The following is a 26,531-nucleotide window of genomic DNA, read 5'->3' as shown; positions in this document are numbered from 1 at the left end:
CACAGGTTAACACATTTAACACCATTTGCCTAGTTAAAACCAGCCTTGAGGAAGCATATTTTAAACCTCAGCTAAGTCCTGAACTCAGTGCAACTCTAGAGTTGAGTAGAAAAAGTGTCATTATGGATCCCAACAATCTTACAGAAATAGCAAAGAGGGTGCATAGGGTGCTTTGTTACATGTTGTACTGACCTCTTGGAAGCTATTTGCTATTGCAAGACCTTCATCTGGCCCACCAGTACATATCAAAAAGAAATGTTGTTCTGTGCCCCTAGGCTTACAAAAGGACATCTGGAGAGCAGCACAGTGAAGTGATACACCAGCTCTGAACAGATTGTTCAGATGCAAGGAGTACAAAGCCCTGTTTGCATGGGGCCACAGAGGCTAGTTTAGCTCAAAGAAAAAGGAAAAATATTGTGCTGTCACCGTTTATCGATATCTCAGCCAGCTATTAACAGTAGTTACAAATGTCTGCACTATACCACAGTCTGCACGGAGTCCAACATATGTTTATCTCAACAAACCACCATCTTAGGGCTAATTGGCACATTTTCTAATACTACTTTTCTCTGATATTCCAATGGCTGATAACAGCTAATGTCCCTGATTTCAAACAGCAGATTTTTCTCCTTTCTGATCTATATTCACAGATAGATACTCTCTCCACTTTCTTCCTTCCTCCTTTCTTTCAATTGAATACCTCACTGAGCTGTGGAAATAGAGCCATATCTCAGCAAAAACATGCCAGGAAAATAGTTTTTTCCTACACTAAGATAACAGAAATGTAGATACTTTATTTTACAAATAATTTTTTAGGCACCAACTGCTTTGTCTCACTGCCTTTTAATTATGTGAACTGAACTAAATAAAGCATGGATAAGCAATTTATTTGAAGTAGGAAGAGCAAAAAACCCAAGAAATTTTTCTGTGCATCAAATGCTTTTACAATTTCTTCACCTTATGTATCTTCTCAAGGCTGAAAACAATGTTTATTAGTAGCACCACTACCAAACTATGTCTGACACTTCAGCTGTGCTTTTGCAGCTGTGGTGATGATTCTGATCTAGGAAAAGCTGCCTTCAAAGTTGGAACAGATAGGACAGTAGGCCTATCCAGAGTAAGAGGTAAGTCAGTACTTTAATTTCCATGCTACATTTCTTGTAGCACAAAGCTTTTCCTATATGCATTGACTTCCTCACAACATACTCACAGGACAGGCTGAAGACAATTTTCCACCCATCCATACTTTACTTCACATCACCCTCCTTTACCTTCTCATATGGCAAGCTTCCTGATTAATTTTCTTCTGACATAATTGCCTGTGATGTCGAAGACAACATGGACTGCAACTAACCTTAACTCAGATGTTATACAGACTAGCTCTAAGTCTTCAGCCACTCTTATTTTAGTTCAGTCCAATATGAAACCACAATGGATATTAAAATTCACCATAATTACAACAGGAACAGTAAATTTTGAAAACTTCTTTTTTTTTTTTTTTTTTTTTTTAAATACAGAACTGATGCATAAACATATTTGGTCACTTATTAGAAATGAAGTAAATAGGAAGGGAACTCACTCATGTCAAACAGATCCTTTCCTGGGCTGCTTGCTAGAGCATCCTCTGCTGTTCCACAGAAGGCACTTTCAGCATCTGCCTGAAGTGCCAATAGATCTTCTCTATTTATATTCTGGGTGTTTACATATATTGGCAGCTCTCCAGTTCGTGCTACTTCTGATTTCTCTTCTGACATACTACAAATATCCAGAGATCCTAGAAAAGTCAAGAGACTTTTTTTGTGTAATCGACAGAACAGTGTTGACCAATTATCATCACACCACATCACCACAGGTTTAAAATTTCCTGGATCGGGAGATATAAAGTCAATAATTGCTGGATCTAGTAGAAAAGTGTTAATTAATGGATTCAGAACTGTGTTTCAATGAGGGTATGGTGGGGCTATTTCCCAGGAGGAAAGGAAATCTTTGAAAATAAAGATGGTAAATTTCAAAGATTATATTCTGTTGGAGAGTCATGAGAGAGGGAGAAGGTATAAAATCCTCAAATGTGTACATATTAACAATAGGGAATATATTCTGGCCTTTGAACAAAAGTGTCCCTAGAAACACAATAAAGTTATTAGATAAAGCTGGATGGGGTGAAATCTTTATATGTGTTTTGAAATTACTTGAAATTGAAAGACAACAAAACAAACATTATACACTATTTGCTATTTGTTGAGTAGAGAAAACTGCTTCACATTTTGAACCAAACTTTTCATTTAGGCTTTTCATTTAAAAATTCTACTTTGCATACCCTAGTGGGTCACATTTTCAGAACAGATCAGGCAGGAGACATGGGTTTTAAGATATAGAAAGTTAGAAAGCTGAAAGTGTGGGTAATTCTATTCATTAACTGCTCTACAGAAGAAAATATTTCATGAATATCTGCATTTAATAATTTATCCAGAGGTAATTATCAAATGCTTTTCACTGGTATCAACACTAAAACTCAGACAAAGGGAACATATCAACCAAGTTTTGTTCATTGCCTTAAGGCTTTGAGGCACTAGACTTTCACATGCTTCAAGACCACCTGCAGTATTACAGCTAAAAGTAGCAAAACTCACCTTGTTTAACAGGCCCGTGATGCCATTCTTCACTGAATTTTTCTCCTAGGTGATGGCTCTGATAATAAATTTGCTCTCCTCCCATTCCTGATGCAGACTAGAATGGACACATGTGCAAGGAATTTTTAAATTGCCTTTAAAATGCAATTATTGTAATATAATTGTATTTTAAAATTTAAATTTTAAATAGTAATAATAATAAAAAATAATAATAAAAAAACTGTAATGCACACATTACAAGTGGCTCTGCCAATTTCTTTGGACGTATTTTGTGTACCCTCACTCTTCCTTTCCAATTCATCATAATTTCAGAATATATATATATCCCAAATGCATTTGTTTAAGAGTAAGATATTACCAGTGACCTACAGGTGTTCTTCCCTGGTTTCTGCTTTTAGTGACTCCCTATGATACCAAATGATGCATAATTTCTTTAGTTTGTACTCAGGTAGTGAGTCAACCTGTTACTGGGAGAAGTGTTCCGCACAAACACATGTGGGACCAGAGAGAGCCCCAACACCACAAGCTGAAAGATTCACATTGGTACCAGGGGACGAGGGGACTTGGGGACTGAGGGGAGCATGTTGGCTACAGACAGGACCCCTCTGGATTTAAGCAAAGTTATGCTGGATCTGAAAACACCTCTTAGGGGTCTACATTGATACTGCAGTCAAATTTTCAACAGGAGTGCTGGTAGAAATATTCACGCTGACCTTAGTTCAACATGAGGTGGAAAACCTACCTAGGAACTTGGCTGAATACTGATCACTCCCAAGTCATTAACATAATGAACTGTTAGTAATGGCTGCACTAGATTGTTTAAATGATTCTGCATTAAATCATTCCCACTTAAAGTGCACTATCTGATACTCTCTGAAGCAGATATGGTTTCTGCAAATGTAGTAGCCCCCAGTGGATTTCTGTTCCTTGAACCTAGTTAATCTTTTAATACCATGAGGATTTCACCTCCTTTAATTTGTTCTGAACCTGCCTAATGTGTTGCCCCCCTCAATCTGCAATGGCCATTCAGATGGAAACTGGCCACACAGGAAGGGCTGTGAATTACAGACAATCCCAAGGTATCCACTATAAAACACGTGTCTTTTAAAAATTTTGGATCAATCAGCAGGAGGGTAGAAATGAAATTATACTGACCTGAGCTGCGTCTGTAGCCGTGAGAAGCCTTGTTTTGAGCCTGGCATCAAGGAATCCGCCAGGGGGAGGTATTTTATTTGGGATGTTGTTGTAATACGGATGCTCTGCTGCCTCGTTATCTTCCTCTGTCCATGGGTCCTCAAAACTCTGCATCCTAAAAGAAAGAGAGTGCTTTCTTTTGCCTCTTACTTGTAAAGCACTTACAGCACTTTCAGCGGGTTAAGATTGCCTGTCAGGGGATCACTACTGCATATGGTAGGGACTCTTCAGCTACCACTCTAAGTCAGGAAGCAACGATGGATCATGTGTCAAATCTTCTCTGATTAGACAAACTGACATAAACCTCCTTTGCAACGTACCAAATTCTTTATGCTGAGAAGAGTATGTTTGAACTTGGTTTTAAAGACCATTATAAACTGCATTAACAAACAACTTTATCTAATCTTAAAATAGCACTTGTAATACTATGACTTGATTGACTGACTGGGCTCTAAATCTTTAGTTATGACTGCTCTATTACCAATGTAATTCTGCAAGAACCTCACAAAGTCAAGAGATGTGAATAAAATGCATGCTTCCAGATTAGGATAGTAGCACTGTATATTCCCTATATAACCAGTTTTGCACTGATATAACAGATTACAGAGGACAAAAGTTCACTAGGGTTTCTAGTAATGTTAGTAAGCACATAGCAATCCATGTCTCTAAAGAAAACAAAATGCTATATCCCAGTCTTTTGAACACACACAAGGAGAGTTTGTATCCTCCAGATATCAATGCAGTCAAACCTCCCTGCAATACATCACATTCCTAGAAACATCACCCTAATATGAGAAATACTGGAACATCATTAGTCATTTTGGAATCCCAGCAGTCTGACCTACACAATCTAAACTGACACAGCTGCTGTGACAGTAATGAGGAAATGGCACAAATAACAACCATTCCTGGCCATCCATCTCTGCCTACTAACTACAGCACAAAACACATGATCATTTCAACATCATTGTGAAATCCATATTTAGCCCATCTTAAACTGATTGTACTTCTTCCATGTTCATTAGGTAAACACTGTAACACTGTTTCGCTAATACAGCAGAAATAATTTTTAAATATTCAGGTCCTGTCTGTGCCCAGCAACATTGTCCACATTTTAGCGAATAAATTGAAAGCTAAAGAAGGTCCTTTACCTGTCTTCTGTGATCGCACTCACCTATCAGATAAAGTAGGTGTCTTAGAGGGGCACTGCAAGTACTGCTTAAATCGAAGCTCAAATGCTTGCCCTATGGTGCTGATGACATCCTGGGCCAGGCCATCACAGCATTCCAGTATATGACAAGCTAAATGAAAAAGATTGACACATGCAAATCACTGTTTATGTCATGCTGGGATGCAATGACCTATGACAAAACACCTACACTGTCAAGGTTAGTTGCTCTATTAGTGATGTGCACATTTCAATAAACCCCAATTCTGATACAGTGAATTTCAGGCAATCACAACTTTTTAAAGGTTACATAAAATTGGACTGATGTGTAACTGCAAGAGACAAGGTCCCTAATCTGTTCTGCTATTTTAACAAGCCCACGAAGAGAAAAAAGACTCATAAAATTTCACTTGTTATTACCTGAATGCAATAGATTATGTAAGAATTCTAAGCTTTAAATTGAAATTACACAAATATTAATAGATGGTAATAACAATAAAAGCTTTTTTTTTGTTTTCCTCAGTTTAATTACTTGACTTTTATGTCTAATCACTGTGAGTTCACAAGCTGCTCTCTTTTTCCAAATTACAGTCTGAGGGAGGAGCAGTGTCCGCAGATACTTCCTAGATAATGAGCCCTGATCTTATTCCAGGAATACAGAGGTTAGAGCCTTTTCCTGTTTGTTTGCATGGAGACACTCCCAGCAAACTGCAGGGCTGCTGAGGAGTGCAGAGCCAGCAACCTGATTAGCTCCAGCACTTCCCCATGTGCAACATCTCTGAACCCACTGTGGCAGTAAAGGGGGAGGAGAGCAACACAAACTCTCTTCCTATAAAGACTGAGAAGCCTTTATCAGCTGTCTGAGCAGATATATCTGTCCTGGTTTTAAATCAGAGAATGGCTTGGAGGTCTCATCATATGTGAAAACATAAAGAGGTGAACTTGTGGAGTTCCCACAATTCAACACTGCGAGAACACAGGTGGGTGTTAAGAGGTGGAACCTAAATATCTCAATGAACAACATCTCAGTGATATCCAAAGAAGCCAAGGTGAGTTAATTTTCCATACCCAGAATTGGACAAGCATATTGTCTACTGGCTAGAGCCTGGACTGCATTTCAAACTGGTTCTTTTCCAAGTCCTGCCACAGGAAAGTGCGTTCTTGCTCAAAGATACCAATTTGTTCATCCCTGACTGCTTTAATAACCTGAATATAAGCTCCTCAGCTGAAAAACTGCATTTTAGTACACGCCCAGTGTCCAGCTCACTGGAACCAAGAGCATTGGATGCCACTGTCCTACAAATAAGGGTTGGTCGTGACATTTAGCTGAAATAATACAGGGAGACAAAGTAGGTGTAGATATTAGTTTTTCAGAGGCTGAAATATTGGATAGACTTCTGGAGAGGCCAGAAAAAGGGCCAAGAAACCTGCAGTTGCTAGTATGGAATGTCTGCTGTCTCTTCCTCAGCAGCAGCAACAGCAGCACCACCTCATTCAGCATGAGATGGCACCAGTGACAGTGCCAAGCAGATACAGTGGTGTTCTCTTCTCACCTTAGAGCTTCTGCTGTGCCAGTCATCAAGCTGAAATGCCTCGCCCAGGGAAAATGCCCCTAGCTACATGCTGAAAGTGGATTCAGCAGACAAAAACAGGACCTCCATGTGTCCAAAGACAGAGGCAGACATCCCTGACTAGCACTGAGACATTTGTTTTTTTATGACCTCTGCAACACTGCTATTGGCATCGAACAATCAGCCCCCAGGGAAGGTGCACATTTATCTCTGGAAACGTGGTCCAAAAGTAGTTAGGCCAAACAAAGCTAAAATGCTTTCACTCCATAACTAGAGTGCAAATTTAAGGAGGCGATATTGCTCACTGCTAAACTTTTCTGGAGCTGAAATGAAGCATGAGTCATTAAGTAGTTTCAGTAGGTGACATAATGAGTAACCTGTTTCCTTGGATACGTGAATGGACTTTCAGCAGGTAGGAGATATGCTTCTTGTAAAAGGATGAGAAGGTTTGGCTCATGCAGAGATGATTTCTTGTGAATGTTACAGCAGAAAATAGACAGCCTTGAGCTTGCTAGATCCAGAATGCAAAGCACGAAGATAGCTTTTCCATCCTTATGAAGAAATGAGTCTAATATGCAAGCTATACTACAGCATTGGTGATAGGGTAGTAACATCAGTAACAGCAGCAGTAACATTTTCACCAAATACAGAGGTAAAGACAAATCCCCTTTTAAAGTAATTTGCAGACAACACAAAAAATGACAGAATGGCAAGTGGTGGTAAAAGAGGGCAATTCAGGTCCCTTGGAAAATTAGACCCTTTTAAAGAATGTGTTTTAATACAGGTGACATACAAAGTCACTGATCTGCAAAGCACTGCTGTATACAGACGAGTGGGGAAAAGCACCCATAGGAAAGCCATAATGCTGAAGGCTTAAAGATCACAGCATGAAAGAATTTCACGAGAGATAACAGTGCTTCACTGCAGCAAAAATGGCTTAGAAGGAACCACCTGACGAAGAGGACAAAAGGAAGAAAAAATAGGAAGGTGCATTCTGTGCTATAGTGACAGCCCCTGTTATGCAGATACCATATACCTTTTTAAAAGAGCAGCACGAAAATGAAGGAAGGAGGTACAGAAATTATCTGAAGGATGGAGGATGTGCACTGAGCCTGGAATGCTACACAGTCAATCTTTTTATAAAGAAAACTAAGAAATTACTTGACCTGAATAAACAAAAGGAGGACAACAATATCAGGTGCTCAGATGATGTCTCAGTTTAGGATAGCCTAGCTCAACAAGGAACAGTCACAGGAAGCTAAGGATGTAAGACAGAAGGAACATAGTACAGGAAGAGCATAGTGCAGAAGGAACATGACAGAAGACAGAGCACAGGGCTCCTCCAAACCCTACAGAGAAAATATTTGGTCTACAGTGCTAGTCCCTACACTGACTGAGATCTCTCAGAACAGCTAAATCAGGCTTGGATTTAGAGGAAAGCTACTGCTAAAGCAGGTGGGCTGGAGAGCAGCTCTGCACCATGCATTCCATAGTCTGACACTGGAGCCTCTCCAACAGGATATTGTAATGGAACAAGCATTCCAAAGAACTGGACTACTCCCTACCTCCCATTCCCTGTAAGTTCTCTAGGTATTTCACTTATGTTCAGCATATTCGTATGCTTGGTGCAGGTACTATTTATGAGCCAATACCCTCAAGTCTGGACATCTCTGCACATGGGCACAGCAGATTCTACAGGTATCATTAAAGATGATTCCATATGGGAGCTACTGGGTAGTTGTGCTGATGGTAAGGTGGACAGTTGAGGATTTGCAGGATTAGCATTTTGGAGTTTTGGAGTTAAAGTGTCTGAATTCTCCAGAAAGAAGTACTTCCAATAGGAAGTGCTTAACGTCTTTTCTCTTTTTTTGGAGAGAGTCTGTTCTTCTCTCTCTATGATCTATGAATAGTAAATAGTAAACAGATTCTCAGGTACATTACAAAATGCTTTGTATGTTGCATTAAGACCCAGTGAACACAATCAACAAGCAAGGCCCAGTCCATGACTGATTGCTACTAAAGCAATACAACCTTGAACAAAACTTTACTGAGAAAGAGAATTACAGCAAGCTGGCTGTAAAGCTAGTTATTTGATAAAGAATCTGATTCTGCCAGGAAGACTTAGGCATGTACTGGGAAGACCTAACAGATACAGCTGCCTCATCAGATGACTTAATCAGAAGACTGCCTAGCTCTTGCACAGTGATTGGGTGTAGGTAAGACTTGGCTGTTGCCTAGAAGCTTACACAGCCAAGTAAGGCAAGTGTTTGATTTGGGAGATGAAGAGAGTCAAAGTGTTATTTGGGTATGAACTAGAGGCAAGACCTATTTATTCCAAGCTTGAGAAACAAACTGCTGCTTCTTATTGCTACACAATCTTTCCATGGCTCTGTCAAAGGCCATTCTTTGATTGGGCTACATTCCACATTCATGTTTTTCGGGGTGGAGGGGGGGTTATCTGACTTAAACCATGAATAACTAGTGTTTCTCAAAGGAAATACAGACACCAAATAGATATTTATAACTTACCTCTACGATTAACAGGATCCTTAGCTACATATGCAATATAGTCTGAAGTATCCTGTCAAAAAATTAAGATATCTACAATGAATGAAAAAGCATATTTGCACTGATTACAGCAAAAGATCACAGTCCAGAGTATGTACAGTCCTTTGGGCAGAGCCACAAATGAATATTTTGCTCTACAGATGCATATTACTTAAATCAAATATAAAAGTTTATGGGTTTTGGTACTCATTTCCTTTTACCACTTTCTTTTTTACAGAATGTGATCCAATCCAGCAGAATTTTAAAATCTCTTCTATCAATCAAACAAACTCAGTAGGATTTTACCCAGGCCTCATTTAGGAGGGAATAGAATTACAAATCCTTATCTTCAAACTACCCAGAGATTTTGGGTCATAACATGAATAATCATCTGGTTCTGTGGCAGTAACAGCGCTACTCCTCAGAAATACTGAGCAATGGCATTAATTCGTGTGTGACAAGCAGGTGTTTCCTTTACTGACTACAGTGCCATATGGCACAGAGGCGCTCAGCCACTGCTTGGCTCTGACAGGCAGGATCCCTGCACGCCCTCCCCAGCCCTTGGGCTGCTCCCTGCCACCCCTGTTGCCTGGTGGATTTTCTGGCAAGAGCACACAGACATCTTCTTGTGGGAATTTTTTTCTTCCTCTCCGGCCACTCCTATGCCCTTGTGCACAAATGGTGCAGACTTCTATTCTTATGCAGATTAAACAGAAAGGCCTGGGTTTCCGGGAAACACTTAGGCCTGCTGATATATCTGAAAAATGCCATGTTGCCTTGATGCAATCAGGAAGTCCTGGTTAGATCTGGTATTCCCTGACTATGCCTGGCGAGTCAGGTAGGCTAAACCCAAGGGAAATACAGGATACATTACAGCTGACTGCGTACCCAAAGCCTTTTCAGGTGACTGATCCAAAATCATTGCCAATTATGACAAGATCTAACATCATAACAAATATCAATCTTCAGTTAAAAGATAGACTTCTTCAGCACAGCTTTTTCTAGTGCAAGCACACAACCACCACCAGCCACCCAAAACAAATCACTGTACTGAATGTCTACATAATTTCCTTCCTAAGGAGGGAGCAAGGGAAAGAATGCAGCACAGTCATGGGCTCTGGTGACAGATGTGTGACCATGTCAATTAATGCATTGTTGGAAGACACTCAGACACAGCAGCAGGGAGGCTGGTCTGTTGAAAAAGCACAGCTCTACCATTTTGTCTCGTAATTTCTTACACATCCTGTGGCACAGTGTCTGGGCAGTGACCACAGTGGAAATAAGGATGCATATCAACAAGTAAGGGGAAAACAAAGGTGACTATGTCCATAGTAGCAAATAATACAGAGCCCATGTCTCACTGTACTAGTTTCTCACAGCATGCCCTGAAACTCTCTGAGGGACCAGCACATGCTTGGCATCAATCCCAAGAGACCACTATGAGGGGAGAGAGTGAATGTGTGGGTGCAAATTGCACTGTGTTATTTATTTCAGGGCCAGAAAGACTAGAAAATGAGCCACAGATCAATTCATTTACTACTTCAGGCATAGCTAATGGATACATTTATGCCTGACTAAATCATAGATCTATCTCATAGCTAGCGTGGGTGTGACAGTCTGAAAACACCTACTCCTTATTTCATTTAAAGCTCTGAGATTCAAGCTGACTATGACAAACCATTAAGGACCTAAGGTAGGCACATTTCAGTGTGGCTAAGTTAGAAGACCCTCATCCAAAAAACTATACAGGACTTGGCTGATGCAGGAAAGTGATCCTTGACATTCAAGTACTGAAAACAGGTATGAATGAGCTATAATTTTCAGCCTGAAGACATTACATTGCAGTGTTAAAATTTGGAGGTATTGCTGAAACTGAAAAACTACTGCCTTCAGGGACCTCTGAGAGACCTGCCTTATTAGACTTTATGGCATCCTCCACTCCAAAATTTCAGCAGATATCTCCAAAAAACAGATGTCTTCTCTGGCAGCCTGGAAACAGCCACCTGACTTTACTATGGAGAAAAATTGTTTAGAGTATCATAGGAGGGGCTGAATAGAGCTAAAGTAGATTGAGAGCACAGCCTTGGAAGTGAAATAAAATGGTTCTGAATTGGCACATAAAAGGATTTGGTACAGAGGTTTTTAAGCTCCCATATTCTGACACAGCCAGAAACTGACTCATTGCAAAGGGAAATATTGCAGAAGTATATATTCAAGCCATTCTCCAGGACTGTGGAACACTTCTCCAGGGGTTATATTTTGAATAATATAATTAATGGTAAGGGAGTGGGAGGAAGGTGGTAAAGCTAACTGCTATGACAAATGGGAGGCAGATGTTCAGAGCAGAAACGTTGACAGGGTAGAGAAGCGATAGTCTCACCTCCTAGTAAACCAAACACCAAAATAACTTCAAAATAAGGGAATAACTTCTTGAAGAAACATGGGCACATATCTAGTTTCCTAGGTCACCATGGCCTTTCTCCAACCTGTTTAAAAGCCATATAAGGAGATACATTGATGGTCTGGAGGCCAGCTATGGTTGGGAGATGTAGTTTGGTGGTGGCAGTCCACTACCAAATAGAAATCATTAAGGGCTGATGAAAGTTATGTCTAAATAGCTCTCTGATGAGTAAATAAATCTGAGAGCTAAATCACAGACTTGCATTTTGTCATCTTCGACATGCACCCAGGACAAAGGAACTAGCTGCTTTTTGCACAAACTTTTGAGTTAAAGTTGTTCCTTACTAGACCAGAGATAAGCTTGTAGAAAAACATTAGATACTCATACCTATTTTCTTCATCCCAATACCAGAATGAATTCATGCAGTAGTCTTATTGGGAACACAAATTCATAATTTCACTGTACCTTGTAGGCTCCCTTGCACCATGCAATTTTATTTCTCTGGTAGCTCACTGACTCAGTAGTGAGATTTTTATCTCTTTAAAACATTTGGAAGAGCTTGTTTACTCCAAATCCAGAACTCTACTGCTGTTCCTCTCCTCTTTCCTGTTAAATCATTTCATCAGTGGGCAGTGTGAAATGGTGTTTCCAGGACCTAGCATTTGGGATGGCAGATGGGTAGCAAAGAATCTTCTTATGGAGGCAGGGAACTGTGCTAATCACTCCTCTGCCCACTTCAGGAATTGTTCATTTACAGCATCCATTGCAATCTGTTGTGTTTCCAAGCTGCTGTTGATCCATTTTTTGTTCCCCAAATTATTGTGATATTGTGTCCTTTTCCCTTCTACAATTGTACTGAGCTCAGTGAAGCTACACTAAGACTAGAATTTGTCTTTATGCTTTCTGGCAAAAACACAATGAACAGAGAAAGCACCAAGCATCTTCACCTTAGCAGAGTTAACTGAGAGAATTAACTCACGAAGCAGGCTAGAAATTGCCTTACTTGTAGTACATGACTGATATATGACAGATAATCACATGATGGAGAAAAAGGTACCCATTCAATTAATCTAAGTTTAAAAGCTTTCAAACCTCTTAGGTAAGAGCTCTGTCACTAATTTAGATTTCCCCCATTGCTTCCTGAATGACAAATACTTTTGAAGTCCATTTATTAATATACCTTTGGATGAACGGGTTATAAAAATAAGGAAAAGCACAATAAGCGGGAATCTGCCCTTTGATCTAAATTAATAAAATTTGTAGGTGTATCTAAAAGCTTTGCAAAACAGAAGAGAAAGATCTGTGCTTTTCCTGAAAGTCTGCCTTCAACCTGCATGACTGTAGCAAATATACCTGCAGGCAGAATTTAGCACAGTCTTCTCAATTCACACTTGCATTTGAGAAGAAAAAAAAAAAGGAAGAGAAGCACGCGTTACTACAAATACTATAAATATAGCTGCGACATATTCTACTACTGTAAAAAGTGCAAGATAAATAACAGGATAAAAATCCATACAATGCCCATATAACTATTCTACATTCCTCTGAAAAACAAAGCCCTGCTTATCAGTTACTATATGAATGCTTACAGCCCCTTCATAGTTTTTGTTACAGTCATCTAAACGGGAGGATCCATGAACACTTGTCAGCCATTCCCCTCAAACAGAACTTGATGGCAACAATCAGGAAAAATTTATGAAAGAAGAAACAGGAGCTGAGTTGTGGTTGTATTTTTCTTTTAGTAAGATGTGCTTTAAATTTTATCACACGGCCCTCGTAAAGCAGTTTCTGTGTGGGAGAAGGCTTTACAGAAATGCTTACCGGATCACCTCCAGACGCAAAGGAGATGGATTGCATATGGTGATTTGCTATGATCTGTATGGATCAGAAAGAATAAGTGTGAGTCAGATGGGTTTCTTACAGTTTGCTATTCTGATTTCGGTTTTTTGCTTGTATGCTGGTGAAAATCCAAAATCAAGATCAAAATTACCTACAGGGACTTCAAAGAGCAGCATGATAATATAAACAAACTTAAGGATAAATGTTTCTGTTCCGGTGTTCTTTAAAATGTATCAGGATACTGCAAGATTGCTAAATGTACTCAGAACTCTAGTAAATCATACAGACCTGTCGGAAAGTGTCTTTGGAGAAATTTTAATCTGCTAAAACTCACTTTCTTTATTACAGATAATGATGAATGAAACAAAAGGTCCGATTCATCAAACCATTTTTCTGCTGATGCCACTCTGGTGAAATCAATGAAACCATGCCAACCTCTACACCAGCTAAGATTCCTAACATTGCATCCAATACCTAATCTGTCATTTTATGTTTCAAACATCAACATGTTTACAATATGCAAACAGAATTTTGAATCTAGATGCAGTGTAGTATTGTGGACAAATTCACAGGCACACTCCAGGGCATTTGAAATTCAAATTGCTTATGTACAATTTGAACTAATATGATATTTCTCTGGGAAAAGACAATTTGTCCTGAACCTCTAATAAAAACAGAACATCTCTGCTATTCTGAGAATCAATGTACAAAATCTTTTAATAATGAAATAATGTAACAACCAAGAAAGAAAAGGTCATTTGAAAGAAATTTTCACTTGATATTTGAGTCACAGAAGCCATGCCAAGGGATTCATCTGGGATGGGACAGGCCGCTGTTAAGTGCCTCAGAGCATCTGACAATAAGAATTAAGATCTTGGTTCTTCGCTTTGGCAAGGGAGCCACATACAACAAACCATTCTGGAAAAAATAAAATAGGCTAGAAAACTATTCTCTGTGCTGTTTTCCCTAATCTGCTTCTTAAAGACATGAACTATCAACTTGGAAAGAAAAAAATCTGACAGAACTTTCTCTGAATCATGCTGCTTCACTAAGTCAGAGAGAGGTGACTACTATTTGTAGTGTTTCTTTCATGTAAAGAGCACTTCATTTTCAATAGCCCTGCTTGTCCCACAACATCCTCCAAAGATGTGGTTAGTTTTTAAGAGTACACTTGTAAATTAGTGCTCTGCTACTCAGCAGTGAGGATTTCCTTCTCTTAAAGAAGTAAAAATTGAATATGTAGTACATAGAATACATAGAGAATATAGATTATCCCAACAATAGAACTAAATTAGTGAAGTTCCTTTACACAATTTCATATTATCACTATCTTGATGTGTGCAAATAACCTAATCTTCTATTTTAGCATGTAAAAGAAAAATTATTTCAGACTGTCACTAAACTATTTTTTTCCAAATTTTAAGGAAGCTGAAAAGTGCTCGAAACCATTACTTGAAGTCAGGCGGTTTTTTTTAATTCCACAGCTAATTTAGTTTTAAGTTGGGGTATTCCCCATCTAATCTCTACCAATATGAAAATACTGAAAAGAGATACAGCAAATCATCAACGCCTTGCATTGCTTAAAATAAAGCAATTCACTAATGTTGGCATACAGCTCAGAAACCTTTTAATCTAATCCAACCTTCATTTTAAAGAAATAAGCAAAACAAAATCATGTTCCCCTCATCCCTGCTCAATATGTTCACTTTGTGAACTGTTGTGCAGGGGTACATGCAGTTGCTTTCCTTCTACCACAAGGGCCAACAACCCTGGCTTGTCTTTTCTTTCCTCTCAGATCTGCCGGGAAAAAGACACTATTACAGAAGCTGCAGCCATCCTCCGGTGTGGGGCCTCAAAGGGCAAAGCTGCTGGGCCATGCTTATCTGCAAATCAAATCCTTGGCATAAACAAGAAAAAGAGGAGGCCACAGCCTGACCAGGGATCTCTGAGAAACCAGACATTTCCCAGGCCTGCAGCACCCAGAAGAGTCTACTATTCCTCAAAAAGAATGATATAACAGGAAGATGAACAGTTTTGTCAATTCAGAGAAAAGGCAAAACATGCAGGGGATGACTCTTTGAAATAAATGAGTTTAACTACATTTCTGCCCTAGCATTGGCTGATGACAAGCTGACTTTCAGGGTTTGGCACTTCCTTGGTAGAGCTAATTAACATCACGTTCTTATGCTTCTGATGGGGAGTAATTGTCCTTAGGAAAAGCACTGCTGTTCATATTCCATAGTAAGGCTACAGACTACTGCAGCCAGTCACGGCCCTGCTCCCCCAGTCTCAGTGCTCACTGCAGAGGATTGTGATGCTTTCTAAATAAGGATAAGAATGAAGGTATACGAATGAAAACATAGTAACGAACAGCAAGCTTTTTAATAAATGGCATATATATTCTTTCTTACTTTCTAACCCTGAGGCCCCGAAGGCATCAGTAGGAATTTTACTTCTTTACTCTCTGTATCTGGGCAGAAAGTTGCATGCCCTAATGCAATATGTGGCTCACAGCAAATCGCACAGAAGTGGCTACGCATGTCTGTCTGCTTCCTTTTTATATATACCCTGAGCAAGGATTTTTCTCATCTCATACATCATTCACAAACCACTGCAGTGATTCCCCAAAGTCTGTCTGTACCTTCAGCACAGTGAAGAAGAAGAAATGAGCTACTTTTAAAAGGCTGCTTTGTCTCTCTAAAAGACTGGCCTTTCACTGCACTGCAAAATCCCTGAGGCTGTATTTTTGGCAGCACCTCAGGAACAGTTTGCCCTTTAAGACTCTAAATGGGAAGAAAACAACAAACTTGGGGACACACATTCAGTATTTTAGTTATTGCTCCAAGCACACCCTTTTTATGACTCTGAAAGTTTGTAATTTTATTCAATAAGAACTCCCACAACCATATAATGGTATTTCACATCACAGGTCTTTTAAGAGCAAAACCAATCTGCCTGAAACATGGCAAGAAGAAAATAATTTATCAAAGCTGTGTTGAATAGTGAAATAAACTGACTTCCACTATGATTATATTTTGAGTTCATTCATTTTATGACATTATTGAGGAATAATTTTGAGCAACATAGTACTTGGTAGACAGCAAATAATTGTGCAGCAGGCTGTTCATCAAAAGCCTCACAAGTTAATACAGAAGTTACACTCACCTGTTTTGTATCTGGATTCATTAGATTTAAGCTGCTGGTGGAGATATTCAACATTATGCTCATTCCTGCAAACTGAAGATTGCTCTTTCCCAAGATGCTAGAAAGGACTTTGCTTGGTGGCTGTGAGGAGGGGGGGAAAAAGCAGATTTTTGTTCTCTGATTTTTTTTTTTTTTGAATGACCTTCATTGTATGCAGGGTTAGTGGTGATCTTAAAAGCTTCTAAAAAGTTTATGACTTTTCAAAGATCATTAATTTGCAACAGCTGTTTTCCTCTGGAAATTATTTCTCATTTATACTACTACTACTTCTACTACAACTACTACTACTACTACTAATAATAATAATAATAAGTAATAATAATAATGATAGTAGCCAAACAGTTCTTCATATACTCTTCACCAAAAAGAAAAAAATAGGGGTTTTGTGAGACAGCACCAGTGTCATCATCACCAAGGGATCAAGTAAGCAGATTAAGAAGAATGCCTTCAGTCAGTCTCTTAAAACAAAAATGTGCTTGTTCTATAAAAATAGCTTCAACTCTTGAAATTTACTGTTTGCTCTACATCTACTGACTGTTCTACCCCCTTGCCACATGGAAAGTGGGACTCCAGTGATATCGATGGAAGGCTCACAAAATGGGATACAGAGAATTATGGACTGGATTACCTCTAAAGGTCCCTTCTAACCCCTAACCATGCTATGACTTTGCTTGTAGACTTAAAAGTAGGTTAAAGCCAGATATAGACAAATAAAACCTCTTTATGCTGGGGTAAAATATGCATCTAAACATTATCAGAGAATAAGTATATGAATGTAATACAGGGGATGTAATAGTATTGATAACTTTTATAGGCATTTCACCAGCTCTTAGGAGGTTTTGCAGCAATAGAAATTATGCTGTCAAAGCAAAATTCATAAACTTCTCACCTTTGAGAGCTATGGGGAACCACATAGCTGCGTGAGAGCAGCCACATTCAAGTAACCACAGCCTGTAAAAAACAAGGCTGCCCAGCAGTCACAGACCAAGCCCTTTAACTTGCTCTACTTGCATTGGTGAATATTTCTGCTGGTCATTAGTATAAAAACACAAAATGACTGGAGACAGTGCTCTTCTGCCACTATTTTTGCACTTGTCCTAAGCTGCCTGCAAGCTTAGATGGTTTTGTTCCTAGCAGTCTGGACACATTTGAGCTTCTGCAATCCTGAGAGTTTACATATATTTAATTTAATCTTCTTTCCCTTCTGTTTAACTGATTTAAAAATACACTACGTACATACTGCTCCTATGTAACGTGCTGCACTATTTCAACCCTGTCATGTTACAGAGCTAGAACTTAATTAAATTCTCTTTTGAACAAACTCTTTTGAGTATCTCTGTATCTCCTCTTTCCTTAATCCTTCATGATTCCTGAGTCATGCCTAAGGATTACCAACCCTGAGTTGGTGCAGGTAAAGTGTGAAAATTTGGCTTCAGGAAGTACATGTCACCTTAACCAAATTGAAATGCCACTAGTGGGAGAAACATGATGAATGTGCAGACGCACAAAAGACACATGTCTTTGATATTTATCTGAAATTCTGTTGCTCTTTTCAACAACTTATAAGCAACATTACTTTTACATCTATAATACAGCAAGGTGTCTCACTAGTTGCTTGGAACTCTGTTTAACTTATTTTTTCAACTGCATTTTGTGTCGTTATGCTTTCCAAGAAGAAAGATACTTTTGTCTGTACTTTCAAATTTAAAATGAAACACCAGAGAACCATGAAATGCCAATGAGATAAATTTGGTGGAGGTGAAACTATAGCCTAATTTCTGACACAATTTCCAATCACACTGTGAGACATGTCACATATGACTGATTTTACCAGGGTATGATTATCTATTGCAAACAAGTGGCATTTCATGGTATTCCTTTCTGCTGAGATTCTGCCTAGGTGGTGGAGCAGCTGGGGAAGCAGGCAGACCTTTTCCTTCACCTGCACATTCTCCTCCCCTGCCCAAGAACACCTACAAGGGCTATAATTAACTAATTTCTATGCTTCTTCCCTTGGAGATAGCACCACATCCCAGCTTTGCTCGCAGGTCTCCGGAAGAGACTGTTGAGAGCCATCAGTGCAGGAGCTGAGCCAAGGCTTCCTTCTCTCCCTGTATGAAGACTCTAACTCCCAGCACACAAATAAAAATAGAAGCAAGGTAGTAATGATGTCAGGTACACGCTGGACTCACCATCAGCACGGGACACTGAGCATCAGCCACAGGTGTTTACGGAAAAAGCAGAGGGAACAAAGGATCACCTCATATGCTCTTTCCATTTCCAGAAATCAGTGATAACCAAACTCTAAATGTCATCAGTATATCTATCTTTCAAGAACAAATCTAGTCACTTTCAAAACTATGTATCTTTTGGGCTTCTCCTGTATCTTCCAGCACCTATTTCCATAATTTACTCATGCATTTTATGGAAAGGCATCCCATTTGTTGGTTTTAACTCTTCCACCTGCAATCTACAAAAGAAAGAAAGTAAAAGGAGGAGGTTTCTATGGAAGGAACATAAAGGCACAATCTTCATCCTAAATGTACTTATATTTCCAGATGCGTACAAAAGCAGATCCTGACCAAAAGGGCAAGTGACAACATACAGTGAGTAAAAACAGCCAATACTCTAAATGATTAATCAACTGCAATTCTCAAAGCTGCCTTAAAGTCACCTGCCTGCTGTGCCTGGTCTCCACTGTGCTGTACAGAGAAAATACAGTCAACTGCACTACAAGAGAAAAAAATACCTTTCGTTTCTTGAAGGCTCTTTTGGCACCAGGCATGGCTTCACAAACACGACTGATTGCTTCCCTGAAGAGACAGAAAAAAGCTTTATGGCAAAAGAATGTGTGGGTTTCTTCATTACGCTTGAAATGCACTGGAGAGAACAGTTTCAACTGTATTTCTGTGCACAAGTGAAGATAGTTAGCAGGTCAGTTAGCTTTCCTTTAAAAAAGAGAATGTTTCCTCACACTACTAAAAAGACCTTTTCTCACTGTAAATTAGAATATTGCTCATAATACCATCCTTCCAGTCTCACTTTTGTACATTTGTTAACACCTTCTTTAAAAAAAATGTTTCTTTTAGTGTGAGAGTTAGAAAGCATAATTTTTCTTACTACTATATTATGCACTTTTCCAGTCAGAGCAAAACCACCAGGATTTAGACAGTACCAGAACCCTTGGTAATATGGACATTCTATACAGTACATGGGATGTACATTTTAATTTATACTATTTCAGTACAGTCTGAGTAGTTTATTAGTGGCCTTACATTTATATTACAGGGAATATCATTGCCTGAAACAATATTTTATTTCAGTTTTTTAACATTGCTTCATTCTTCCCATCACACTCATGTTGACTGAAAGAAATGTAGGTCCAACATGGATTTGAATCTTTACCCTTTCATAGAAGAGTAACTCTACATCACAAAAGCTCTTGAAATCATACTGCTCCAAACAAATCTTACAGTTCCTTCCAGTATTTAGCAATTTATAATCTGAATGGTTCATCTGGTCAGTGTTTTGAATTTGCTCCTGTACACACACAGGCCTTCCCTCTGACCACTAGGTACAAGACTTTAATAGGCTCATCCCACTGCAAGACAGAATCGTTTCACAGAAGCGAGCAAAGGTGATTGCCAACCTTGTTTAACTATTTCTTATATGTATTGAGACTAACAGCAGATTATATTTAGAGCCAAAACCATGCAAATAACAAATATTTTAAGCAAAACCCCCCAAAACTCAAAAGCAAACCAACCAACCAACCAAACCAGAAAACAAAAGAATGGGAAACAATGAACTACAAGATAAAGAACAGCCAAAATAACCAAAACCTTGAAACATCATCTAGATAAAGGCATAATTGATATTGACTTTATGCCATGTGCTGTCTATACCAACTCTGCACAGGATCAACAAGTGAGTCAGGAGAACAATGCCATACACATATATCAGCGTTCAACTTGTAATGGCTTAGCAAACGTGACAGATTATATCAGGTGGCAATCAGTAACTGATCTATAGTGATGCTTTGTGCGCTTTTAGCTGGACCCAGTTCAAAGTTGGAATCATCTGGAAGAATCACATTTTATTGGTTTGGGGAGATGGGTGGTTGGGGGAATGGAACACACCTTAAAGCAGGTTTACAGTCCTGCCATTCTGAAGAAGTGTGAGATTTATAGTGAGAGATGGTTAAAAAATCTTTCAAGCACACTATCTTTTCTTTAGGTCTAGAGGAGAGGTGGTTTATTCAGTAACTTGTTCTATGCCTTTTTTTCCTCCACCTACATCTGTTTATCTAATAAAATTGCCTCTCACTACAAACCTTGCCTTGCATATGTACTCAGACCATTATAGCTACAATACACCATTTCATGGTTCAGCACCTGTATTTAGCTCCCACCTTCATTACATTTTTTACTCCAAACAAGTGTTTTAGTTAAAGTAATTACTAGATTTTCTTACAGGGCAAGTAAAAAGCAGTTGGTTTAAAAGAACATGTCTGATGCATCTTGGAAACAAAGCACAGCAAGCATCAGACAGTGATCACCATAATACTGAGACAAGGATAACTCCTGAAAATGTAACCAGGGAAAAGTAAATATACACCTCTCAAAAGAAAAATTCACTAAAAATGCTTTTCTTTTGCTCATGAAAAACAAGCAGACATCATCTTTTGCAGAGTCAGCCTCACTGGCTACTGAGCTAAAACTTGTGGTTTCCCACCTCTCTCTTTTGCTGAAGCAAATCCTTTGGAGATAATAGAATGGGAAGTTCAGGCCAGTGGCAGTCTCCAGCCCACTTCAGCCTTTCAGACCTGTGCCTCTTGCTTCACCAGGTGTGTCTTAGTTTCCCAGGCATTTTGACTGCAAGCTGCTCTCACAGAGACATCACCAACACTTGTCACCTCTTTGTCTATTCCAGTGGTTCAGCTGGTACATTGAGATACCTTGTAGGTTTTGCCTCTCACAGAAAGGACTTGGATTTCTGAGATATGTGCTTGAGGGATTAGTTATTAAATTAGTCTATCATTTCCTTTCTCTTCCTATTTGTCCACATCATCTTCTCTTTGTAGTGGCAGCAGAGAACTTAAGAGAAAGACAAGGGGATTTTTCAGGCCACTGCACCCAACAAAAAAATGTGTGCAATCTTGTTTTTCTTCTAGGACAGGGTTGGGTATTGTAGCAGTACTTCTGCCAGCTCCTGGTAACCAGACATTAATTGTGTTACTCAATAGATTCATCTGATTCAAGGACCTTGTTCATCAAGACTGCCACTTGAGATAGGAATGGAAATAACTAGGTGAAAAAGCTGAAACCCAGGGCAAGGCTTCACAAGGCAGCCTTGACTACTCCTTGCATGCCCTATCTTGGCAGAGCAGAGAAGACTTTAAAAAAACCCCTAATAAACAAAGAAAACCAACCAACCAACCAACCAAAAAAAAACCCCAACCCAATGAAAAACCCCCCCATAAACAAAAAAAACCCAACCGGGCTACACATCCTCTCACTCCATAAAAAAAGCACAATTCAGTTTCCTGCTATCTGCCTTCCTTTTGGTAAAATATCTTGGTTTTATAGAACTCAGTGTTCCCAAAGGCTATGGGAAGACTGGGAGCCTTTGGGTTTTGAACCTCTGTGAATACTAAATCTATTCAAGCAACTGCAGGGTTCAAGTTAACAACACTTTTAGTGAAAATGCTGGGAACTTCAGAAAACATATTCATAGAGCAATTCTGTGTAATCAAGGTCAGAGTGTCCTGGCAGCAACTCTTTGCATGCCTGCAACAGAAGGCACAGTACTTTTCCTGTGTGGGAGTAAAGGAGTCTAAAAGCAGTATTTGAAGAAAATAGGAAGAATAAGGACGACTAAACATCTGTCACTGCACTAAATATGCATTTTATCCAAGGGTCACCAATACACTTAGAGGAATGCAGCACCTTTTCTATGATAAGAGGCTGAGAGAATTGGGATTCCTCAGCCTTGAGAAGTGAAGGCTTTAGGGTGAACTAACAGCTGTCTTCCAGCAGCTGAAGGGAGCCTACAAGCAAGGTGAAAAGAGACTTTCTACAAGAGCATTTAGTGACAAGACGATGGGAATGGCTTCAAACTGAAAAGGTAGGTTGAGACAAGATATTAGGAGGAAATTCTCCACTGTGAAGGATGGGATGCACTGGAACAGGTTTTCCAGAGAAACTGTGGGTGCTCCAGCCCTGGAAGTGTTTAGGACCAGGTTGCATGGGGCTGCGAGCAACCTGGTCCAGTGACAGGTATCCCTGCCTATGCCAGGGGATTGGAACTGAATGGTCTTTACAGTCCCCTCCAACCCAAACCATTCTATGATTCTGTGAGAGTTCCCCAACCAGGTAGCCAGACTGCCTAGTGGTGTTGGAAGGATGGCCTGAAGACTTCTTTTCAGCTTGTACTGCTAGGAAGGACGGGGTAGATGTAACCACATTTTTTAAGCAAATCAAATTTGGAAATGCCTCGGCAGCACAAACACCTGATATACAAATCAAGCCCAGGAACAGGTATTGCCACCAGGCTGAGCATGCCATCACCTGACTTGTGCATGGAAACCCTTGCCTAAGGAAGGCAAAACCAAAAGTTCTGTATAAATCTGCATATATATCTGGCTAGATATTGCACAATTTGGGAAAGCTGGATGTGATTACATTTGTTTCCTTTCTAATAGGAAAATTATTTGACATAAACAGATATCACACCTTTCTAAGCCACATCCTGCTTCATTAGCTAGGCTCAGATAAAAATCAGTGTAGAGTAATGCTGATCTCTTGTAAATTAGTTATTGTGCTGTCTGCAGTAAGGACCACATGCTGAGTTCCAAATCTGCCCAAGAGTATTTTCTGCTTTGCAGATGGTCATACTGTGGAGTCATTTTCTTGGCACAAAACATGTTGTGTATTTTGAATATAATTTCAGCATTCAAGTGCATTCAGTAAAAAATCACCGATATTCATTTTCTGAGATTGACCTATACTGCTTTAAAGTGGCTTGACATCTGAAAAAGAGGACATTTTACATTGCCATTTAGTTCCATTAATAAGGCTAATGCCCTGGTATCGTTCATAGCTTTAGTGATATTTTATTCTGTTATACAAAGTAGTCCACTCAGGAAGTTCAAATGTGTTCCTCTATGAAACATCATCACATGAAAATACTCTCCATTTTTTGTTTGTGCTGTTCCTGTTCTTAATTAATGTTATTTAATTGATTAAACCCCAGAATTCTGGAACTCAAATTTCGAGGAAATTACATACACATAGAAAAAACACAGATTTTCTCAGCGTATTTGAAAAAGGTAAAACCATCTCAAATAACGAGATGAGAAAATGTGACTACATTTTAGTATGAGATGTTTTGTTTCAAAATATTTAAAACCTACTAATACTCTATTTTAAAGATATTCTAGTGCCCTGTAATTCCCAAGTTTACTTCTCCCCACCTCAAAAGTTTAGGACTTCATAGGTTGAAAAACAGACAGCAAAAGACTGACTTTTTAAATGGAAGAACTATTCAGAAGGTTCACAGTTATTTCTTAACAGTACTAAGTTCCTGTCAATTTTAATCATTACCAAATACTGTACCAGTATTTGCTGAGGACAAAGTCTGTAGTAAATTTTAACTTGCTTCTGAAAAATAATAATAATAAAAAAAGAAACAGAGACCAAAAATACATTTTTAGAAGTCTGTTTAATAATTGAAATACTTTTTGTTCATTTGCAAAACAGGCAAAATGAGCATGCGCTGTCTGAAGTAGCACAGGGGACATTGACAACCTCCAAAGACTAAACCAGTGTTTGACAGCAGATTGACCATGTCTGGAGGATGCAAGGCTGACGAAGTAGCTAAGGAGAATGAATCAACAGCATGGAAAGAAAGGGGAGGCTAACTGTGGTGAAGACGCCCCTACTGCCACGCATCCAGAGTACCATGCAGCAGCACCCCTGAGGGGAAATCCCCACAGAAACTGGAGCAGAGACCAAACGATGCCATTTGTTACCATCCTGACCAAAGTGAAGCCTGTCTTCATGGAAAACCTGTAAGAAAACTTTTGTGGAATAAGGTAACATCAAGCAGATGTATTGTGCAAGCTGGTGCCACTTGTAGAGCATGGAGACGACTCTTCTTTTTCTTTTTGTCAGCTACCCATTCTGTTTCTTCACATGGAGTTTTCTCACATGTAGAAAATCTAAAAGCAGAAAATGAAAGGAAGCTGGCCAACTTAATTGTTGCTTTACTGAATAAATTTATACACTCAGGTGGTTGGCTTTGAATACCACATGTCATTAGATACGTAGTATGCAATCTATCTAATGATAGTTACTCTTATACTCCTGCATCTTTAGTGTGAGACTTCCATTAATCTCCTAAGAGAAACCAATGCAGTTTGAAGGACTCTTTTGATTTCACTGGCAAATAAACTCTTTATCTATTGGTATGCTCAGTGCTCTGTTCTCAGTATTTACAGATGATCTAACTTTTTAAGGAATATTTGACACAACTTCTTTAAAATTTATACCTTCTTCCATAACATGCAAGTAAGTTTCAGAAAACCCAGTCTCATTCATCAGGAACATAGAAATCTACCTGATCTTGATGATTTCTTTTAACACAACAGTTCTGAACAATGGTCTTATTTAAGAAATGTAGAGTGAGACTTGTTTATCCTACTGGCACACCTTAACTATATCTCTTAACTCTGCATGCCTACAGAGCTTTGATGAACATAAAGTAAGGGTACATGAAACCTTGGTTTTGAATGTACAGCTACAAAACCTTCCTTATAGACAGCCCTCTAACTATCAAGAATATAGTCAATGACACCAAAAGCATCTAAAAATAAGGTACTTTAAGGTACTTAAAGGTACTCAATCCCTTAGCATCTTTTATGGCCTTCAGGCTTTTTTCCACTCAGCCTGGTCTCTAGCTACTTATCATAGTCCTGGTCAGAGAAATAGAGAGAGAAATTAAAATTGTTTTCTGTTGCTTAATCAGGATCATAGTAATCTCCAAACTGGGCTGAGCCTCAGTTCATTTACTAAAGTTTTTTCTCTCAAAGAGTAGATATTAGCAGGTATTTCAAAGGCGGACACAGGAAACTTCACAGAAGTAGAGTGAAAAAATTTAGTCTAACAATATTTTTCTCTAATGCCTGACTTCATGTCCAAAGCAGGACTTTGGAGAGGTATCTTACAAAAGCTCTGTGTAAGACAGATGACACTTTATAAATATCTGGGCTGTGTTTAGCAAAAAGGACTGTTCAGTGTTGATGAACTGTCTGGTGTGACTGGACATATCATGTGAACAACACACAAATTCCTCATGCCATCAATTATTTGTGTAATCAAGCTGCCAGGTGCTGTTAGCAGAACTTGAGAGTGTTTTGGTTTCCAGATTTCTGTCAGTTGTCAACTTTGTACTGTAATTTGCATTTAAAATGTGTTAAGACCACTCTGCTTCAGGTCATGCTTCTGCAGACCCATGTGGAGTCACCATCTTTCTGAAAATTCAGGATACAGTGATATCTGTAACTGCTTCCCTGAGTATTTGGATTCCAACTTTCTACCTTCCCCATCCTCCAAGAGGCTCTTTGTTTTCTTAAAAAGGCACATGGACTGGGGGAGCTCAGTTAATTGCTCTCATTCTGGCTTTGCATTACCATGTATTAGTAAAATTATTCCAAATATTAGGTAACAATTTCCAAATAATACCACATTGAAAAGGAAAGATTCCAGTCTTAGGCATACAAAAACATATTCTACCACATGTCTGTGCTAATAACAACTTAACTAACAACTGTAAATTATTCTCAATCTATCAGGCACTAGAGCTGTCATTGTCCCACTCAGAGGTATGCTGTATGAATTATAAGGATGTCTCCATCCACTTTTGAGACTCCTGCTTCCTGGTGAACCAAGCAGCAGCCAGCACCTCATGCTTCCCAC

The 26,531-nt window shown here is 39.1% G+C and overlaps 1 protein-coding gene across 11 annotated transcripts in view; it reads right to left on the bottom strand.

The window, feature by feature from the left end:
* Window positions 1-26,531, bottom strand: part of SHC3 (SHC adaptor protein 3) — a 55,894-nt gene that overhangs the window by 6,682 nt on the left and 22,681 nt on the right. For 10 of the 11 annotated variants that reach the window (XM_054287256.1, XM_054287264.1, XM_054287280.1 and 7 more), the window contains 8 exons: window positions 19,304-19,367; window positions 16,516-16,635; window positions 13,333-13,386; window positions 9,093-9,144; window positions 4,999-5,125; window positions 3,786-3,939; window positions 2,631-2,727; window positions 1,580-1,774 (listed from right to left, as the gene is read on the bottom strand). In XM_054287256.1, the coding sequence (XP_054143231.1) occupies window positions 1,580-1,774; window positions 2,631-2,727; window positions 3,786-3,939; window positions 4,999-5,125; window positions 9,093-9,144; window positions 13,333-13,386; window positions 16,516-16,635; window positions 19,304-19,367 (863 nt within the window). The remainder of the gene's footprint in view (window positions 1-1,579; window positions 1,775-2,630; window positions 2,728-3,785; window positions 3,940-4,998; window positions 5,126-9,092; window positions 9,145-13,332; window positions 13,387-16,515; window positions 16,636-19,303; window positions 19,368-26,531) is intronic. The other variant, XM_054287248.1, reaches the window with a different exon arrangement.

The sequence above is a fragment of the Melozone crissalis genome, unplaced genomic scaffold (genome assembly GCF_028551555.1).
Source record: "Melozone crissalis strain CALT ecotype California unplaced genomic scaffold, PUWL_Pcris_2 ptg000005l_1, whole genome shotgun sequence".
Lineage (NCBI taxonomy): Eukaryota > Metazoa > Chordata > Aves > Passeriformes > Passerellidae > Melozone > Melozone crissalis.
Note: the sequence above shows the minus strand (reverse complement) of the source record. Positions and strands in the feature narration are given on the sequence as shown.